Here is a 21294-nt window from a genome sequence, read left to right on the forward strand (position 1 = left end):
GAAATGGATGATTTGGGCTGCAAAGGGAGCTCTGTCCGGAGAGCAGGCTCTGGATTTCTCTCTGGGCTCGTTTCTCCCCTTTGCTGAGATAAGAGGATCTGACATGAGCTGATTTCCTCCCGTAAGGAGCCCTGGGAGGGGTGCTGCTGTCAGGCAACCTCCTCAGCACTCACACAAAGGACGACGCTGGCTTCCAGATTTCCAGCAAACTTTTAATATTTCCCCAAAACCAAACCACATCTGCTCTGCTGACACTTCTGAACAGGCCAAGTCGCCCCGAAAAGCTTTTCTCGCGTTGTCTCAAGTATAAATATTTTGATACAAAAAATAAAACCCCATAAACAAACCCCAAAACCCCACAAACCTCCCCCGAGGCATCCGGCGGTGCCGTGGGGACCCGTGGCCAGCTACAGCTGCAGGGATGGGCAGCCCCAGGTGCTCCCAGCCCCCATTCCCAGGGAATCCAGGAGCAGAAGAGTCTGAACGGTCTGGGCTGAGCTCGGAAGGTGCTTTGAGGTGTGGGGTGAGCCAGGGAGCCTCTGGTGGGCACAGGGATCGAGGCTCTGCTTCCAGGGCAGCTCAGGCAGCGTTCCCGGGGTGGGGCGATGGGCTGGAGCTCCAGCTGAGGGTGTGGGGACACAGCAGGGCACATCTGGCTGGGGTCAGAGCCACAGGGAGCCCCTGGGCCTTGTCAGGATCGCCCAGAGCAGGGGACACCGGGCTGGTGTCACTCGGAGGCACAGAGGGATGTCCCCTGCACGTCCCTCGGAGCGGGCCCAGCTCAGGGCGCTGGGACGCTGCCCCCATTCCCTGCTGGGAAAGCTTCTCCCGTTGCTGTTCCACAGCTCTGGACAGACCCAAGCAGGAGCAGCCCGTCCCTGTCTGCAGAGCACGCTCAGGATCAGGACTAAACCTCGCCTGATTCCTGACCACAGCCAGGAACTCAGCTTTGGCGTTTACCCAGCAGCTGAGGGCGATCCGAGCCACTCTGACTTTTAAATTAAATTATCTCATGCATAGAAACTAAAGCTGCAGCAGAGGATTCACAGAACTCACCATCAAGGACTCCTTAACACATTAATATATATTAAGGTTTAAATAAAAAATCTTTCCAGGTTTGGGTTTTTTTTAATATATGCACTCTATAGATGCAACAAACTTGAGCCTGGTCTAACTCTCAGTCACACGCCGTGCTCTGCCCTTTATACAAAGTCTGCTCTACTGTTCTAATTCTTCCTTTTAAACAAATGCAGGTAGCCTAGACCTTAAAAAAAGCTGCCCAGAGCCCCGGGGCTGAGCTGCCCTCCCTGACAAGTGGAGCAGTTCTGGTTCTGTGACATTGGGAAGGAGGTGAAAAACTGCTGTGCTGGGGCTTTAGATGATCTTGTTCTCCAGGGCTTCGATCCTTTTGGCCACAGCTTCCAGTGAGGAGGAGTTAAGGAGGAAAAACAACAGGGAATGTTGGGAGGGGGAGTTTTTATGTGGGCACAGAGTGATGGGGCGAGGTTTGAACTAAAAGAGGAGAGGTTTAGATGGGATATTGGGAAGGAATTGCTCCTTGGGAGAGTGGTGAGGCCACGGAATGAAATTCCCAGAGCAGCTGTGGCTGCCCCTGGATTCCTGGCAGTGCCCAAGGCCAGGCTGGACATTGGGGCTGGAGCAGCCTGGCACAGTGGGAGGTGTCCCTGCCAGGGCAGGGGTGGGATGGGATGGGATTTAGGCCCCTTCCCACCCAAACCACTCCAGGATTCCATGATCCCAGGCTGAGGATGGAAGTGCTGCCCTGCCGGGAGCAGGAGCAGAGGGAATCTGCCCCCATCCCCTCTGGCTCTCCCAGCCCTGCTCAGGCTGATGGATTTCAGCGGAGGCAGGAGCCGTCTGTGCTCACACGTCCTCCCACAGCCACGGATTCACTCAGAAACGAGGAGCAAACCCGGGAGCTGAACACTGGGGAGTGTTGGGGGGAGCTGCCGGAGCTCCCGGCCCCGAGGAGAGGAGCAGAGCGCTTTTCCTGGAGTTCCAGAGCAGCTTTCTGCTCCTGTCGCTGACTCCTGCTCCTGGGTGTCTGGGAGAGGCACCCGCAGGGGCAGAGCTGTGAGTTCCCGCGGCCTCTGCACCACACAGGTCACGGATCTCGCTCCGCTCGGCTCCAGAGGAGGAACGGACCCGCGCGGGTGCCACAGCAGGGCCCAGAAACGCGGGAGGAGATCAGAACGTTGCTTTTAAAATTGGATCCTCTCCTGATGCTCAGCGGTAAGAAATCTCCCCTGCCCCTGTGAGCCACCCGAGGCTCCACGGATTCCCCTCCCCATGGGAAGTTTTAATCCTACTCACAATTTTTCGTGGCTCTTTTTTCTCTTTCAGCCACTTTAGGAAGGGCCCAGCAGGGCAGAACTCAGCCCCACCAGGTCGGTTCTGGTGGGATCCAACTCACCTGGCCGGAGATGCTTCCAGGGAACGGCTCCATCGGGATTTATCTCCCAGCACTGAGTTTTGGCCAGCTGGGACAACTTGGGATGGGTGGATGCACCCCCCTGGATTAGCCAGACCACCCACTCTGCAGTCGGAGGTGTTTGGCTGCAGAGGACCCTCTGTCCCTACAGTCCCTGCAGGAATTCCAGCAGCGCTGCATGTTTGCTCTGGGGGAATTCGCTGCCATGGAAAGGATCCCATCCACAGAGCTGGGATGGATCAGCTGGAAGGGTTTTTGTGCCCTCAGCCCAGCCCCAGCCACGGCTGCTCACAGCCCTCCCGTTCCAGCTGCCTCAGGACCTGCAGCCCCATCTTCCCACAATCCCAGACTCCCAGAGCTTGGAAAAGCTCTCCATGGTCATCAAGTCCAATTTCTGACCAACCTCCACCTTGCCACCAGCCCCGAGCTCTGAGCACCACCTCCAGCCCCCCTCAGTGCCTCATTCCACCTTCCTGAAGCCCAACCCAACTCCTTCCCTCAGGAACAGACCTTCCCTGTGGCCCCTCCGGAAATCCCAGCCCAGCCCAGCCAGTCCCGGACGAGCTTCCAAAGGATATGTTTCTGCTGCAAGGAGCTGATGAGGTCTTCTACTTTGGTCTGGAACTTCACGATGGATTTGCACTCACACGGATCCTCCTCTGTGGGTCACAACAGCAAGGGATGAGTGGCACAAAAAAATTGATTTAACCAAAATCCCTGAGCCCAGTGAAACAGAACAATTCTTCTTGTCCTGGTCAGAGACAGGAAGGAAATCAAAATATAATTATTTCTAATTATCTGACTGATCTCTTCTGGCTTTAACCACAGATGAGTGGAGAATGTCACAAATTCTTGTTATTTCGGCTGTGAAAAGTTTTCCCTGGATTTCCAGTTCTCTAAAAACCCACTGAGCTCTGCTCCTGATGCCTCAAGTTTGCCCTAAAATTGGGATCCGACCAACCACAAACCAACCTCTGTGTCCCTAACAACGTCCAGTGAACGTCTTGGTGGCACTGTTGCCACCAAGTCTGGTTTGAGCTTTGCTTGGGTAACTCCAGTCCTTGAGCGGGTGGAACCACGAGCATTAATCAGTTTGCTAATTTGTGTCACTAATTTACATCTGTTCTTCAAGGAGAATTAACTGAGACTGGAGCAGGAGGGAAAAAGGGCGGGGAAGGAAAGGGAGGGGTTACGAGGCCTCGCTGAGTTGAGCAAACTGAAGGAGGAAATAAAAGCGAGAATTTTTGAAGGAAAGGAACCACTTGCACCAAAACACAGTGGATTTAAAGCAGCCAGGAGTAACCTAAAGCTGGAGATTAACAGAAGATTTCCAGGCAGCCTTGAGAAATACAAACTGGCACTGGGAATCAAAGGAATGCAAATATCTCCTTGCCTTCCCTTTATTTTTAGTACTCAAATGCAAATGTATTTACCCAAATTGGTGTCTTACAAACAAAGAGTTTTTCTGAAATCTCCTTTTCTTTTTTTGAAGGCTGAAGCCTGAATGTGTTTGAATGATCTTTAAGTGCAATTTGTTGGGGGTTTCATGTAGATCCCATCTTCTTGTTCTCGGATTGATCCCACTTTTTTAAGGAGAATTGGCAAAGAGTCTCTGCCTTGCAATCCTGGCTCTGCAGACACAGGGATTATCCCTCTCCAGCTTCTCCAGGAGAAAAGGAGATCCCATCTTTAGGAATCTGGGGACAAATTCATAACTTCTGAAGGAGAAGAAGGGCAGAGGGTGCAGGAAAAGGGAAGGAAAAGGATTTGGGAGAGAGGGACTGGCTGAGGTGTGGGGGCTGCTTTTCTTCAGGCAACCACCCAAAATATTGACGTGTCCTGGTCCTTCTGTGTGTTCTGCCAGCTCCACACGCCAGGAACAGAGAGATTTTTATAACACCCATCTAAAGGGCGTTTCCAGCCCTCCACTCCAGCCTTGACTGAACCCCTCCATCCCAACCCCCTCTCACCAACACAGATCTTTGGCTTCTTCAAGGGCATTTTCATCCCTCTACTCCAACCTTCAAATGTTGGGAATAAACCCCCTCCCCAACCCCCTCTCACCAACACAGACTGAAGATCTGCAGCTCCTCCAAGAGTGTTTTCATCCCTTCACTGCAGCCTTCAAACACTGACTGAACCCCAAACCCCCCACCCACACAGATCTTCATCTGCAGCTCCTCCAAGGGTGTTTTCATCCCTTCACTGCAGCCTTCAAACGCTGTGACTGAACCCCTCCATCCCTAATCCGCTCTCACCAACACAGATCTTCATCTGCAGCTTCTTTCCAATCTTGCTGATGGTCCTGAAGTCGGCAGAGTAGAAATAATGCTCAGCCACCGGTTCCGAGGCGATCTCCCTCAGCTCATCCTCCACGGCGTTGCCAACTCCCACGGCAAACATCCGAAATCCTAAATCCGGGAACGGGATGCTGTCAGCGGCACAGAGCTGGCACAGTGCCATCCCTGCCAGGCTGGACATCCTCATCCACCCCCTGGACCCTCAGGCCCCACACAGCTCCAGATCCTAACTGGGAATTAACCCCCCCACCTCCGCTCTTCCAGACTCCTTCCAGCCAGGTCAAATAGGGCCAAAGTAACTTTACAGGCAGAGTTTTTATTAAAATTTACCAGACCATGAGCACTGTGGGCACAAGAACAAGGTTTTGGAGATGCTTCTTTCAGCCAGGTCAAACAGGGGCCAAAATAATTTTGCAGGCAGAGTTTTACTGCAATTTCCCAGCCAATGAGCACAGGAACAAGGTTTTGGAGATGCAAGAAAGGACAGGCAGTGGTAACACTGTGCCACTGATATGGAAGTGATAACACAGCAAAGGGAAACTGGAAGTTTCCAAAATAGGCTCAGCCCCTGTTAATCAAGGCCTGTTAATGAGCCCCTGAGTGGCCAAGCCCCCTGCAGCAGGGACCTGGGGTCAGCAGAACGGAGCTGAGTCTCCTCCTAAAACTGCAGCCCCCACTGGGAGTTAAGAACTCGTCCAGGTTTTGTCCTGCTCTGCCAAGAGGCTGATCTGCGTTCAAGCCGTTTCTATTGAACTGAAATGCAATTTTCCCATCTTGGGTGGTATTAATTAACCCCTGATTCGAAATATTGGTCTCTCCTTGTCCATGCCCAGGCACTGGGAATGTTTCCCTGCTCCCCTTTTTGCCTTTCTCTGGATATATCCAATATCGCTTTGTTTTTCCAAGGCTCAGCTTGCTGAACAATTCTGCAGTCTCATTTTAAGCACTTGTTTATCCCCCAGCCATAACTTATGGACAGATAAGAGATTTCCTCGCGGGGACAAGAGAGGAGGGAGAGACGCGGCACAAAGTTTTATCACCAGGGAGGAATAAATTCTATAAATGCTCTTTACAAGAACCTTTTGTTTTATGAGAGCTGCACAGCCCCGTAAGATGTCAGAGTGCTTTGTAAACATTGGTTTTCCACGAGCTCCCTGACCTTTCCGGTTATGTGCTGGCCCCGAGTCCCATCTAGTGGTGGAGAGCCAAGTTAAAAGGAAGGGAAGGATTCAGCAATTCCTGAGTGAATTCCCGAGGGCTGGATCATTTTAGCACAGGGGTGTCAGACTGGGAATGCGCTCAGCAGGTCAGCACAGGGGCAGCTCTCGAGGCATTCATATTTCATGGGGCTCAGACACAGAAATCCATCCGTGTGTGGCCACTGAGCATTTCCCCGCAACAGCAGCTGAGGAAAGTTTCTTATTAATGTGCCTGGGGTTCCTCCTTAATCCGCGTCTGTGCTTTGTTTATTGTTTTATTGGGGCTTTTTTGCCTTTTCCAGGCCTTGAGGCTGATGCAGCCAAGCCACGCTCGGCCCTACAGCTCCTGGGATTTGTTGGTTTTGCCTCTCGTGTGCCTCTGATGCTGGGCTGGGTTTCCTGACCAACCCCGGACAAATCCCAGACTGGCTTGGGTTGGGAGGGACCTTAAAGCTCCTCTTGTTCCATCACCTCCCACCAGCCCAGGTTGCCCCAAGCCCCATCCAACCCTGAGGATGCTGGAACCTCCTAACTCTGAGCTCCCCCTGCAGTTCCCTCCACGTTTGTGTGGAGCAATTAGACCTGGGTGCGTCCCACTCCAACGGGTGGAACTCCATCCCATCCATCCCATCCATCCCATCCATCCCATCCATCCCTTCCATCCCATCCATCCCATCCATCCCATCCATCCCATTCCAATGGGTGGAACTCCATCCCATCCATCCCATCCATCCCATCCATCCCATCCATCCCATCCATCCCTTCCATCCCATCCATCCCATCCATTCCATCCATCCCATTCCAATGGGTGGAACTCCATCCCATCCATCCCCTCCATCCCATCCATCCCATCCATCCCACTCCAACGGGTGGAACTCCATCCCATCCATCCCATCCATCCCCTCCATCCCATCCCATCCCATCCATCCCACTCCAATGGGTGGAACTCCATCCCATCCATCCCATCCATCCCATCCATCCCTTCCATCCCATCCATCCATCCCATCCCATCCATCCCATCCATCCCATCCATCCCATCCCATCCATCCCATCCATCCCCTCCATCCCATCCATCCCATCCATCCCCCTCCAATGGGTGGAACTCTATCCCATCCATCCCGTCCGTCCCATTCCAGGGGGTGGAACTCCATCCCATCCATCCTATCCATCCCATCCATCCCATCCCATCCCAGCCATCCCATTCCAGGGGGTGGAACTCCATCCCATCCATCCCATCCATCCCGTCCATCCCATCCATCCCATCCATCCCATTCCAAGGGGTGGAACTCCACCCTGCCCAGCAGAAACTCCTCCAAAGACACAGAGGGGCTCTAGAACCAGCTCTTGGCAAACCGAGGTGCACCCAGACTGAGGTGCTCCAAGCTCTCTGCGAGGAGGGACAGTCAGGGAATATCTCCCCAAAATTACTCTGTAGTATCCTAAGAGCCACCTTTCCCAAGAGTCCCAAGGGAGAAGAAGCCGCTGGGAATTCAGGAGCCCTACCTGAGTCCTTGGCTTTCTTGGCAGCATCTGAGATATAATCCTGGGAGCGCCCGTCGGTGAACACAATCCCCACCTTGGGGACGCCGGGCCGGGCTCCGTTGATGGCGGAGAAGGAGCTGTCAACGAGGTACTTCAGAGCCTGGCCTGTCATGGTCCCCTTCTCCATGTAGGACATTTTCTTCACTGCTGCTTTGATGTCCTTCTTGTTCTTGAACTGCCCCAGGGGGAACTCCTGCCGGACAGAGCTGGAGTACTGCACCAGCCCCACCTGGGCCTGCTTGTCCGACACCTCCAGCGAATCCACGATTTGGTTGATGAATTTCTTCACCAGCTCGAAGTTCTCAGGCCTCACACTCTTGGAGCCGTCGATGAGGAACACGAGATCCAGAGCAGAGCCCAAGCCACCGTTGCAAGCTGAGGGAAAACAGAGAAAGAGGCAGAAGAAGACAGCAAAGACCTCAATAAATGATGCAGGAAAATAGAACCCTAATGCCATTTATTGCTGAGGAAATGGGGTTAATCCATGAAAACCCAACAAGAGATCCCAGCAATGGTTTGAAAGTGATTCTGGGCTGTAAGAGCAGCGTTTCCTTCCTGCCTGCTCTAAGCAGAACATCCCAGTGCTGTCCCCACCGTCCCCTCTCGGCTCCGGGACCCCTCACGTACCAGTGCAGGTCCTGCCGTCACTGTTGAGGCTGAAGCCGTCCCTGCAGGCGCACCTGTAGGCCCCCGGGGTGCTGACACACACCTGCTCGCAGTCGTGGTCCCCCGTGGCACACAGGTCCGACACCACTGAGGAGAGGAGAGGGGTGGCTTCAGCTGGGGGCCAGCCCGGGGCCTCCCCACCCACACCCAGCACTGCACAGCCCACAGCAGCCCCATAATTAAATCTGCATCATTAAATCCTGCAGCAGGACACAGCGCAGTGACCCGGGACAGTGGCTGAGGTATAAAGACAAGGAAGAAACTTCCACAAGTCTCCCAGCTCCAAGGCACAGTCCGGACTGGAAACCCTCCCCATCCTGAGGGCAAACCCAGCTGGGTGTGGAGCAAATCCCAGCACAGCTCACTCTGAAAAGGGTCTGGAGGGCCAGGACCCAGGGAATGGCTTCCCAGTGCCGGAGGGCAGGGCTGGATGGGATCTTGGGCAGGAATTGTTCCCTGGCAGGGTGGGCAGGGGCTGGCATGGAATTGCCAGAGCAGCTGGGGCTGCCCCTGGATCCCTGGCAGTGCCCAAGGCCAGGCTGGACATTGGGGCTGGAGCAGCCTGGGACAGTGGGAGGGGTGGGATGGGATGGGATTTAAGCTCCTTCCCACCCAAAGCACTCCAGGACTCTCTGCAAAGCTTTAAGGCCCATCCCAACCCAAACCATTCCTAATTCCCTGCTGGCTGGCAGCCCCAGAGCTCCGGGCTGGGAATGCCAGGACTCACCACAGAAAGCCTCCTGGAACTTGTGGGTCAGCTTCTCAATGACGCTGTAGCTCTCCACGTAGTCCACGTGCTCGTCCAGGGGCTCGCTGGCCATCTGCCTCAGCGTGCCCATGTCCACCCTGCCCACGCCGATGGCGAAGATCTCGATGCCCGCGGCCCTGGCCCGGGCGGACACGTCCTGCACCCCGTCCTGGGGCCGGCCGTCGGTCACCACGATGGCCACCTGCAGCGGGGAGGGAGGGCTGGGTGGGCATCGATGTCCTCACCAATATTCCCATAACGGTTGTGGAATGGGCTGGGGGAGGAGGGGAGGGTATGCATGTCTAAAACAAAGGGAAAAGGGAATCCCACCAGCTCTTCCCGCACTTTGGAGATCACACAAACCATTCTTTTTTAGGTGGAATTAGTTTCCTTCCGAGCTGGAAAGGTTAAAGTGCCAGGGATTGAATGGTTCCTTCAAGGGATAACGGCTGCATCCCCCTCTAAGGAAACCAAATTAAAATTTATGTCATTCGCAGCCAAACTCGAGCTGAAGCCAAACTAAAGATCTTCAGAGACACTGGGGACAAGCCCAGCTGAGTATGGGACTTCACAGAATCTCAGGAAATGCCATGGAAACTCGGGATGAAGGCTTCATCCCGTTTATAGGTGGAGGAGCTGAAGGATGGGGACAGAGAGGGGACAGGATCTGCCTGAGGTCACATTGTCAGTGCCAGGATTTGTGATCCTCTGCTCCAAAATAAACAGCAGAGGCCAAATCCCAGCCCTGCTAACCCCAGCATTAAAGTGGCAGCTGGTTTAGGAGGGAACTGGATTTCACCTTGGATTAAACAGAGCTCTGAACCAGTTAAAAGCCTCCCAGAGTCCTGCTCCTGCTTTGTCCCTTTTCCTCTTTATTTTTCCTCTGAAAGAGACTTTGTCACAAGACCCGAATTCTTGCTCTGTGCCAGTTCTTCTGCCCCTGCCACTTTTCCTCACAACTGATTAATTGTGACACCACTGCCAGCGCCACAGGAGCTGCTTGGGCTGGAACACGGAACGGGGAAAGAGCTTCCCCTCTGTAAAAAGCAGGAAAAACCCAGGGCTCTGCAATCTAAGTTCAGCTGTTTGTCTGCACTTGAAGGGCTGCACAGTTAAAAATTCCCAGGAGCGTCACAATTCCGCAGCTGCTGCTTCCAAGGGGGAAAACCCAAACAATTCCAAGCCTTTCTCTTCCGGTGCGGCAAAAATAAAGCAAAGCCTCACCCGCGGCAGGTGTGGGTGCGTGGGGTGGCGAGAGGATGTGCTGGGGTTCTCCTGGAGCTGGAGCGGATCCGTCCCTGCAGTGGAGCCTTTTGCCAGGAGAGAGAGCCCTCGGCTCAGCCTCGGCTGCAGCCGATCGGAGCCCCCCCACAGCCCGGCCGGCAGCGAACAGAGGCCTTATCAAATCGGGGATCAGAGGCGTTATCAAATCGGGGATCAGAGGCCTTATCAAATCGGGGATCAGAGGCCTTATCAAATCGGGGATCAGAGGCGTTATCAAATCGGGGATCAGAGGCCTTATCAAATCGGGGATCAGAGGTGTTATCAAATCGGGGATCAGAGGCGTTATCAAATCGGGGATCAGAGGCATTATCAAATCGGGGATCAGAGGCCTTATCAAATCGGGGATCACAGGCCTTATCAAATCGGAGATCAGAGGCATTATCAAATCGGGGATCAGAGGCCTTATCAAATCGGGGATCACAGGCCTTATCAAATCGGGGATCAGAGGCCTTATCAAATCGGGGATCACAGGCCTTATCAAATCGGGGATCAGAGGCGTTATCAAATCGGGGATCACAGGCCTTATCAAATCGGGGATCACAGGCCTTATCAAATCGGGGATCAGAGGCGTTATCAAATCGGGGATCACAGGCCTTATCAAATCAGGGATCAGAGGCGTTATCAAATCGGGGATCAGAGGCGTTATCAAATCGGGGATCACAGGCCTTATCAAATCGGGGATCAGAGGCGTTATCAAATCGGGGATCAGAGGCGTTATCAAATCGGGGATCACAGGCCTTATCAAATCGGGGATCAGAGGCCTTATCAAATCAGGGATCAGAGGCATTATCAAATCGGGGATCAGAGGCCTTATCAAATCGGGGATCAGAGGCCTTATCAAATCAGGGATCAAACCCTGCCAGCAGGTCCTGTCAGCAGCCGCGTGTCCTCCTGGAATTCTCTTCCTAAATCAAGAGATTCTCCAGGATTTATCAGCTCCTCTCCATCTCCAGGTCAGGGGAGCATCTTCAGCTAAGCCCGAGCCCAGATAAACCCAAGCCCAGATGAGCCCGAGCCCAGATAAGCCCCAGACAGGATGGAGCTGCAGCATCCACACCTGGATTTGATGGGAAAGATCCTCACGGTGCCTCTGTGGGGAAATCTGCCATAAAGGATTCAAAATTCCCGCTGCTTTCTGCCCTGCTCTTGGAGGAAACGAAACTTGGGAGTAAAGAGTCGGGGTCGGGAATTAACCAGGGACCCCGTGGGGAAGATGAATTTAACAGCAGGACCCAGCACCCACCAGCCATGGGACCTGTGGCAGCCTGACAGAAGGAGCGTGAAAAATACACCTCAATATCACATTCGGTTCGCCCAATCATCAGGAAATCCTGACTTTCTCCCAGGATTCCCACCGTGGATGATTTTTCTGCCAGCCTGAGTCAATGTGAAAAAATGTCCTTTGTTTGTTGCTAGTTTTGAACCTTCCTCCAAATTATTTGCAGTCTGAGGGTCTCTGTCAGTGGAAAAGCTGAGTGCTGGTGTGTGCTGGGTTTGGGAAAGGGTCGGAGCCTCCGGATCCCGGCAGGGCTGGCACTGCTCTGCCGTGTGAGGGGAGCTGTGAGCAGGTGGAGTTCTGCTGCCTCCCACAGCTGAATCCTGCCCTGATCTTCTGAGGGAAACTCAGAAATTTTCCTTTTCAAGGTCAAACCTTGTCCTCATTTTAACCAGCAGCTTTCCCTGTGAATTGCTGACATTCTGGATCCCATTTTCTTCGGTCAGACAGAAATCCCCCGTGTTCTCCTGACACGATTTATTCCTGGTTCACTCAGACACCCGAGCATTCCCAAGCATCCCCAGCTATTCCCAGCTCCAGGCAAGCCTTTCCCAGCGATCCCACGGCTAATGAGGGAGCGATGGCTCATCCTGCCCCTGGAACGCGATGTTCCAGCGGCGCTCCAAGGAGAATCGGGCAGGGAGCTGGATAAAGCCCTGGATCTGCTCAGCAATTTGCCAATTTATTTGCTGTTCTTCCCCAAAAAACAAGGTGGAAGTAATTGGGCTCCCTGCGGGGTTTGAGGAAGGTGGGAGCAGGTTTTTCTCAGAGCTCCTGTGGAAACAAATTGTGCTTTTCCCTGGCCCGGGGTGACGTTTGCTGCACAAAGCACAGCGAGAGCCAAGCTCCGTATGATGCTTCGGGATGCTGACAACCGGATTTGCGCGAGGATTTGTTGGATTTCTGCTGTGGGAAGGAGCAAGGACCGTGTCCGGTGTTTCTGGAAGCTTCTCCCTCAATCCCTGCATGACCTGTTCCTCCTCCCAGGCTGGGGATGGGGTCACCCTGAGCAGAAGGGAAAGGCTGGCTGGACTTCAAGGAGTAGGAAAAAAGGGAAAAAATAACCAGGGAGCCAAGAATACAAATGGTTGTGGAGTTTTCCACCCCGTGGAGGCACTGAAAAGCCACCCGGGCATGGTCCTGGGCAGCCCCACTGGAGCATAAGATGAGCTCCAGACACCCCTTCCAGCGCCTTTCTGTGATTCTGGATCAGCTCCAAAGTGGAAGGGAAGAGGGAAAAGCAAGGAGGGATTTCCTTTTTCCCCCTTTTTTTACTGCCTCAGATAAATCATTCCAAAGCCCACTGCTCTCCACTTTTCCAGCTGTCCAGGAAAGGAGGCTTCAGGGAATTCCAGGATCGTTTGTAGCACGCAGCCAGAGGTGACAGGGAACAGCAAGGGCTGGGGGGTGTCTGGCAGCAGGAAGAGCGTGCACGAGGAAAGGGGATACGGAACGGTGTGGAAGAGATTCCGGATATGAGGATCCAGCATTTCCATGGACAGCTCAGTGGAAACGTCTCTCCGATCTACAGGAGTGGCCAGTGGTGTGTGGAAATGCCAGGCTGAGTTAAGAACAAAACCAGGGACTGAGACTGAAAGTGTTACAAGGAGTGTCGCATTTCCTGTCACTAAGTCCCAAAGATGAGCTTTGTTTGTGAGAAGAATGGAGAGGTTTGAACCTCTCCGAGGATTCCAAGAAGAATTGAGAGGTTTGAACCTCCCAAAAGGTTTCAAGAATTGGGAGGTTTGAACCTCCCAGAGGTCTTCAAGAGTTGAAGGGTTGGAACCTCACAGAGGATTGCAAGAAGAATTGAGAGGTGTGAACTTCCCAGAGGTTTTCAAGCAGAAATTGAGCAGTTTGAACCTGAAGGAGAATTTAAAGGACAGAGAGGTTGGAACCTCCCAGAAGTTTTCAAGACTTGAGAGGTGTGAACTTCCCAGAGGTGTGAACTTCCCAGAGGTGTTCAAGCCTCCCACAGGTTTTCCACCTGCGACAATCAACCCCCACGCGTCCACACCCAAACAAAGCCCGGAGAAAACCACCTTTCTGCCTTTTCCAACCGCTCCACGATGGATGCCAAGCACCGAGCTGGACAAACCGGACCCTTTCCTTGCCTCCTTACCTTTTTGAAGTTGGGCGCGCTGCCCCTGCTGCCCTCGGCGGCGCTGAAGGCGCGGCTGATGGCGAACTGGATGGCCAGGCCGGTCATGGTGCCCGTGGAGAGGGGCTGGATCCTGCGCACGGCCTGCAGCAGCGCCGCCTTGCTCTGGTGGCTCTGCAGGGAGACCTCGCTGCGCACGGCGCTGGCGAAGTTGACGATGCCCACGCGGGTGGCGTTGGGGCCCACGTCCAGCGCCTCGATCACGCGCGACACGAACACCTTGATCTTCTCGAACTCGTGCGGCCGCACGCTGCGCGAGCTGTCGATGATGAACACCAGGTCCGTGGGCTTGGTCCTGCACAGGGTGCCTGGGGACGGCAGGGACGGAGGAGACATCAAAGGGGAAGGAGGGAGGAGTGTCCCAGGAGGGAGAGAAGGGTGCTGTTGCACAGAGGAGCTGCGAGATTCAGACCTTCCTCTGTTTCACAATTTAACTGAGTATTTTAAATGCTTTTTGCTTTTCTAGGGAAGCCCCTGTAGGAAGGCAGAGTTCCTGGGGGGTGACACGGGCTTGTGATGAGCAGGGTGTCCCTTGTCACCTCAGGATGTCACTGAGGGCTGCGGGAACCTCATCCACCTACGGCAGAGCAGAGAGAGGGAGGCACGGAGGGATAAAGGTGTGGAGTGTGACAGCATGGAGAGAGGGAAGGAGGGAGGGAAGACGGGAAGGAGGGAGGGATAAAGCTGTGAAATGATGGAAGGAAGGAATTCAAAAGGAATTCGGAAGGAATTCGGAAGGAAGGAATTCGGAAGGAATTCGGAAGGAAGGAAGGAATTCGGAAGGAATTCAGAAGGAATTCAGAAGGAAGGAAGGAAGGAAGGAAGGAAGGACAACACTGAGGGGAGGAAGGAGGGAGGGAAGGAGGGATAAAGCTATGGACTGAAACCTGAGCTCCATTTCTGCATCCAGAAAAGGCTGGAAAGGCGTTACTGCACCTCAGACCTGGATAACCAATCCCACGGATATCAATTAACGGGAACGGGGCCAGAGCCAGGCGTGCCACTCAGCGATCAGCTGGGGTTGGGAACAACATTCCCAGGTGAAGCCCCCAGCACAGCAGGAGCCAGACCCCTGTGCAGCAATAATAAAATCTGTAACACAGCACAGAGCTGGTTCATGTCTGTGAGGGGAAAACAACAGAGAAATCTGGAACCCATAACTGATAATTAATAACTGATAACTAATAATTGATAATTAATAATTGATAATTATTCTCTACAGCCCCATGAATACCCACAGTGAAAAGGAGATGCTATAAACAGGAGGCATCAGCAATGCAACAAGCTGAATTATTATTATTATTATTATTATTTTAATTTCTCACTTTCAAACCATTTTCCACCTTCATTTTCAGCTGTGGCAAGACATAAAAGAAGGCCTGGTGGTTTGTACGATTTCCTGAATGAACTGCCCCATTTCCCCCAGCAGATCTGTGGCATCCTGTTCATTCCGATGCTTTTTCCCTCTCATTCCCTGTCTCTGTCAGGCCACCAAGTGCTCTGGTAACATTTGATTTCTGCGGGGCCCAAGGAGTTCCTGTCACAAAGGAGGTTCCTGTGGACAGATTTTCAAATGGGAGCTTTTGGGCCAACAGATCTGCTCCAAATGGTGACAGAAATATTACAGACAGTCCTCAGCGTGAGATCTAAGGGGGCTTTCAGTCGTTGGGACAGATAAAAATAAATACCCTGCAATGGATCCCTAAAGGAAATAATCAGGTTTGTGTCCTGAGGGGCACTGAGGATGAATCTGAAGGGGGAAGCAGGTCAGGCAGGGGTCACTTTATCAGGAGCTGGAATTTCCACTAAAATCCAATCTAACCTTTCCCCACATGGATGAATTTCATTCCCCCCCCCCCCCCCCCCCCCAATTCATTACAGAGGAAGGAAAGGAAAATTCCCTTGGAGATCCATCTGCAGCACTGGAAATCCCTTTTCCAGGGGTTCCTTGTTCCCACAGGTGAGAAATGGAGGTCCAGGGAAAGGCTCAAAGCCCCACAGTTAATTCCTCCAGATAGAAAACACAAATCCCCCTTTGTGCTGATGAATCACCTCTGGATTTAGTGACAAACCCAGCAGGAAAAGTGATTTTATTTCCCTAAGAACAGCTGGAGCCAATAGAAATTTTGAGGTCTATCTATTTTATTTATTTCTGCTCGGTAGTTTTGCCCTGAATAACATTTTAAACCTCTTTTTAGGGAGTGGAGTCTATTCCAGAGAAGTGAAGGGGAAAGAAGGGGTATCAGGTGGGAGATTTGTGGGATTGCAGCCACAGCCAGGCCCTGTTTGCTCCAGGAGGTGACAGTCACTTGCTCTGATTGACACCTTGACTCAGCACAGTTTAGTTTAAACTTGAATTAAACCAGAAATAAAATCTTCCCCTACATTTACAAATATCCGCACTAGGAATTTTTCAGGAACAGCTGAATTCACGCCTGGATTTAGCCGAAAATCCCCCTCGGGGCATCTTTGCCGTACCCATTAAACCACCGGGAAAGCAGCGCAGTAAGCCAGGACTAGAGGGGTTTGTTTTAGAGCAGGGCTGAGCTCAGCCACGGCTCCGTTCCATTTCCCAACTCTGCCCAGCAAAGAGAAGCCTCCTTCCCCAAATCCCGGAGGAGAAAGGGCTCAGCTGATCCCAAATCCCCCCTCCCTCAGCCCCAGGCGCCTCTGCAGTCACTGTCACACCTGCACAGCTGAGGCTGCCCGTGGCTGTGTGAGGGGCGGTATCATCATCATCATCACCATCAGACCATCAAATATCTGTAATTCCCACAAGTTTGGCCTTGGAGCCGAGTTTGCCTCTCCTGCAGAGGCTTCTCCAGGCTGCCTGGAGCCTGGGGAAGGGCAGAGATGCTCCTGAGGACCAGACCCTCCCTTCCCTGGGTGTCCAGCCCTTCCCTGGGTGTCCAGCCCTTTCCCAGGTGTCCAGCCCTTGCTGGCACTCATTCCAGGCTGGCATTTAGAGCCCGTGCAGCTCACCTGCTCCTGGCTGCCCTACTCCCTACCAGGAATGTCAAACAGAGCAGGATTTTGCTCAGGAGCAGACGAAGAAAACCCGGGGCAAGTCCCGTTCCCAGCACCCGACCCGGACCTTCCCTTCGTAGGGACAAAGCAGCTCCTGCTCCAGCTTCCAGCAAGAGCAGCCCTCGTGGAGCTGGAGAGGGGAGGGAAGGGACAGCAGAGCCCTTGTCCCACCTGGGCCTCCTCCAGCCCCAAGAGGTGTCCCGGGGCCACCTGCGCTGTCCTCGCAGGAGCCAACCCAACTCCAGGGGCACAACGGACACAGCTCCTGTGCCTCCCTGGCTCTCGCTGGGTTTTCTCGCCTCCTTCCCCCTCCCAGCGCCAGGCAGGAGGCACAGGGGACGCCCAGCTCCCCCCCCAGCTCCCCCCCAGCACCCCCAGCACCCCCGGCTCCCCCGGCTCCCCACTCACCGCGGGGCTGCGGAGGGGCCCCGCAGGCGCCGGGGCTGTGCAGGAGCAGCAGCAGCGAGAGCAGCAGGGCACCGCAGATCCTGGCCATGGCCGCGCCGGGCTGCGAGTGCGGGGCAGAGCCCTGGCCCCGGGTATTAACCTGCCCCGCTCCGGAGGCTCCGAGCCAGCCCCTGACGCGCCGGGGGCCGGGGGGGCAGCGAGGGGAGAGGGGCAGGGGGAAGGAGCAGGGGGAGATGCTGCTCCAGGGTGGGGAGGGGGCGATGCCCAGCCCTGCCCGGCCCCGCCGGCCCCCAGGCCCCCACAATGGCCCCATTGCTGCTGGAAGGGCACGGGGAGCTATAAAGGGCCCCGGGGCGGGGGAAGGTGGGGAATGTGGGGATGGAACAGTGGGGCCAGTGAGAGCAGCCCCGGGGAGCTGCGGTGGGGCTGTCAGTCAGCGGCTGCTGCCCGCAGGGCTGGGCAGAGCAGAGGGGCTGGGGGTGCCAGGCAGAGCCAGGAGGGGACAGCACCAGCGTCACACAGGTCCCCTGGCAGTCCCCGCTGTGCCCAGCCCAGGACAGCATCCTGCGGGAGCGGGAAGGCAGAGGAAGGTTGGGGAGCACGGCTGAAAAGCCGGGAGGAGTTTTCCTGCAGGGAACAGTCGCTGCTCTGTGAGGCCGAGCCCCTGTGAGCAGAGCAGGGAGGGGAGAAAGGGATAAAACCTCCAGGCTGGAAGCCGAAGCAGATAAACGGAGGGGCGGGGGCCGGCCCGAGCTCAGGGCTTAGGCTGAGCTGGCAGCGCAGCGCTCAGCTCCGCACACACGAGGGAGATGCAGCTCCTGCCGCAAACCCAGCGATCCCCGCCAGCCGCCGAGGCCCAGGGTGCTGCGAATGAGGCGGAATCCGAAGTTTCCTTTGCGGAGGAGCAGGGGGGGATGTGGTACGGGGGAAGAGGGATTTAACGACGGCTCTGTCACAAAGCGCTGCATCTGGTTTCTGGTTTTTAACCACTGCTTTACGCTGCTGTCGCTCGATTAAAGCCCTTCTCCGATGGATTGGGTTCTGCTCACCTTTTCCAGCAGCACATCCTTGGATCCCTCATCCATTTGATCTGCACCGTGCGAGTGCAGGGCCATGCAAAGCTCCTTTAACTCAAAGCCCAGTTTCTCTTCCCTTATCCAGAGTCTCTCTTTCCTCCAAAAGCTCTTCAGCAGCCCGGGAGCTCCTGGGGAGAGAGGCTCTTTGATGAGGGGAAAAAAGGACCTGTCCTTGCTGAAGCTGCCAGGCTCCTCTTAACTCTTTAACATGAAAAGTGTTAATTAAAATACCCAAATCTGTCGATGTTCTCATGCAAAACCAGCGTGGATTTGTCCCACTGTCTTCCCACAGCAGCAATCCCAGGCTTTCAGCCGACAGCTCCGGGAATTTTCAGCCAGGAGGAGGAAATGCTCCAGGTGAGGGATGGAGCAGCTCTGCCTGAGGAGAGGGTGGCGGGATTGGGATTGGGCAGCCTGGAGAGGAGAAGCCTGGAGGAGCAACAGGAAAGATGGAGAAAGACTTTGGACAAGGAATGGAGAGACGGGACACAGGGAATGGCTTTGAACTGAAAAAGAATGGGGTTAGATGGGATCTTGGGAAGGAAGTGTTCCCTGGCAGGGTGGGCAGGGGCTGGCATGGAATTGCCAGAGCAGCTGGGGCTGCCCCTGGATCCCTGGCAGTGCCCAAGGCCAGGCTGGACATTGGGGCTGGGAGCAGCCTGGGACAGTGGGAGGTGTCCGTGCCATGGCAGGGGTGGGATGGGATTTAAGGTCCCTTCCACCCCTTCCCTTCCTCTCCGGAAGGGTACATTTATAAAATCACGGGTTTAGTGCGGTGCAAAGCCCTCAGTCCCTGTTCCCTGATCCCCTTGAGTGTTCACACACAGCCTTTGCTCCCCAAATACACAGAACTGCCCCCGTCCACCATCAGGGCCCAGAGTGAAATAAACCCCTGAAATCTGGGAGGTTTTGCCCTGGACCCGTCTGGGCTGGGATTCTTCCTGTTCCCCTGCCCTGCACACAAGGATCCCTTGGTGCAGACAGCTCTTCCTCGCCATGAATGGGGATCATTCAGAGCCCTCCATAAATGCAGCCTCTATGGCTGTTCTTGCGGGGGAAATATAAAGTTGCTCTGTGTCATTCTGCTGTTAATTAGCAAAGATAAATACATTTCAGGTGGATATTTTCACCAGCAGAGCTTGTGGCACACAAGCAGCATTAAAGCCTCGCAGAGAGGGCGCGAGGCAGAGGTGTGCTGGGAGCTCTGGGGCTGCATTGACGCCTCTGGAAAAGCCGTGTTTATTTTTAAAATATGAAACATCATTTCTGCCCGGGCCCCGAGCAGGGAAACACTGGAGTCAATATTTCAGGAGGAAAATGTGCATTTGGAGCTCTTCCCTAGCCCGGCTGCAAGGTAAACACACAACCCATGGACGGCCCGTGCCGGCCCCAGCGTGCCCCTGCCGCTGTTGTGGCCTTCACGTGTCCTGGCACGGGGAGGCTTTTCCTCCTCCAACACCCTCAAATCCATGGATCCCGACTCCAGAAGTGCTGCTTTAAGACACCAAATCCCCACTTTCCTTCCACTGATAGAAAACCAGAACATTTTGGTCTCACCTTGCTCCTGCTGAAGACAAAAGGTTCAGAGTCCCCGTTCAGAGTGCTGGGCACTGGTGAGGTCAACACCTCGAATTTTGGGGGCAGTTTTGGAAAAGAAGGACATGGAGGGGCTGGAGCGTGTCCAGGGAAGGGAACAGAGCTGGGAAGGAGCTGGAGAATTCCTGAGGGAGCTGGGAAAGGGGCTCAGCCTGGAGCAAAGGAGGCTCAGGGGGGCCCTTGTGGCTCTGCACAAGTCCCTGACAGGAGGGGGCAGCCGGGGGGGTCGGGCTCTGCTGGCAGGGAACAGGGACAGGAGGAGAGGGAACGGCCTCAGGCTGGGCCAGGGAAGTTGAGATTGGATATTTGGGAACATTTCCTCGGGGAAAGGGCTGAGAAATGTTGGCTCAGGTGGAATCAAGGAAGTGGTGGAGCCCCATCCCTGGAGGTGCTGAGAGGCCGTGGAGGTGGCCCTTGGGGACACGGGCAGTGGTGGCCGTGGTGCTGCTGGGGGATAGAAGGACTTGGTGATCCCAGAAGGTCCCGCCTCAAGGATTCTGAGATTCCAAACTCCAACATGAGCTCGGGAGCTGCAGTTTGTCCTCCCCAGCATGGACAACTGGGAATGATCCTCTGCACCCAGGCAGGAGAGAGCTTTGGTTTTCCTTCACTTTCAAAGCTCTGCAAGATTCCCCAAATTCCTCACGGTTTCCTCGTTCTCCTTCGGATCCTTCGTTGTTTTCCGGACAAATTTCCTGGTTTGCAAATCCCTGTTTTGCCAAATCCCTGTGACAGAATTCCACTCTGCTGGATTCCTCCACCTTCAAAGTGCCAAATCTGCCAGACTTGGGGCAGGAGCAGCAAAGTCCAGCTTAAGGATGAGTCCTGAAAGTCCTAACGTTAAAACATGAGAGCAAAATTAAAGCTGGGAGAGGTGGCAGCTCCTCATTTGTCAGCAGCCAAACACCCCTGATGGAATAAACGACATAACTGCAGATCTTCCTTCATCCCAGCCCTTCCTGGAAATGCTGACCAGCTGGGAAAAGCCAGGAAAAACAATGTTTGATTTCCCGTGGTGCATCTCCTTCGTGCCGTTCGTTCTGCTGGAGTTTTAGTTCCGAACTGCACTTGAGCTTTGGGTTTCCCCATTCCCAACAAACACCCCCCGAGTGCATTTAATATCTTGGTGGGAATTTCACCCTGCAGCAAACCCGAGTGCTAAAATCAAAATGCAGCAGCAGCCCCTGAGGCCCTGCCGTGGAAATGACCCAGAAAAATGGGACAGTTTTCTGGGGGGAAAAAAGGCAATCAGGGAGCTCAAGGTGTTCCCAAACTTCCAGTGGAGCTCCAGCAGAAGGCAGGATGAGGAAATCACCTCTGCCAGGAGAGGTTTTGAATGGATATTAGGAAAAATTTCATCATGGAAAGGGTGGTCAGGAATTGGCACAGGCTGCCTGGATGGAGCCAAATCCCTGGAATTGCTCAAAAAATGCATGGATTGGGCACTTCAGGATGTGGTTTCGTGGTGACCATGGTTGGACTTGAGGACCTTAAAGGTTTTTCCAACCCTAACGATGCCATGTGTTAAATACTGGATTTGTCTTTTGTTTTTTGGAGAA

The 21294-nt window shown here is 54.2% G+C and overlaps 1 protein-coding gene across 1 annotated transcript; it reads right to left on the reverse strand.

Annotated features, from left to right (window-relative positions):
* Positions 1 to 200: 200 nt before the first annotated feature.
* Positions 201 to 17222, reverse strand: MATN1 (matrilin 1). Its single transcript, XM_048327373.1, has 8 exons — positions 17064 to 17222; positions 13590 to 13936; positions 8887 to 9109; positions 8121 to 8246; positions 7455 to 7868; positions 4711 to 4863; positions 3031 to 3111; positions 201 to 1424 (listed from the first exon to the last, which is right to left on the reverse strand). Exons 1-8 carry the CDS (start codon positions 17149 to 17151, stop codon positions 1375 to 1377), a joined length of 1482 nt encoding a protein of 493 aa, XP_048183330.1. The 5' UTR covers positions 17152 to 17222; the 3' UTR covers positions 201 to 1374.
* Between the last annotated feature and the right edge of the window lie 4072 nt (positions 17223 to 21294).

Source organism: Corvus hawaiiensis, chromosome 23, assembly GCF_020740725.1.
Source record: "Corvus hawaiiensis isolate bCorHaw1 chromosome 23, bCorHaw1.pri.cur, whole genome shotgun sequence".
In the NCBI taxonomy this organism is placed as follows: domain Eukaryota; kingdom Metazoa; phylum Chordata; class Aves; order Passeriformes; family Corvidae; genus Corvus; species Corvus hawaiiensis.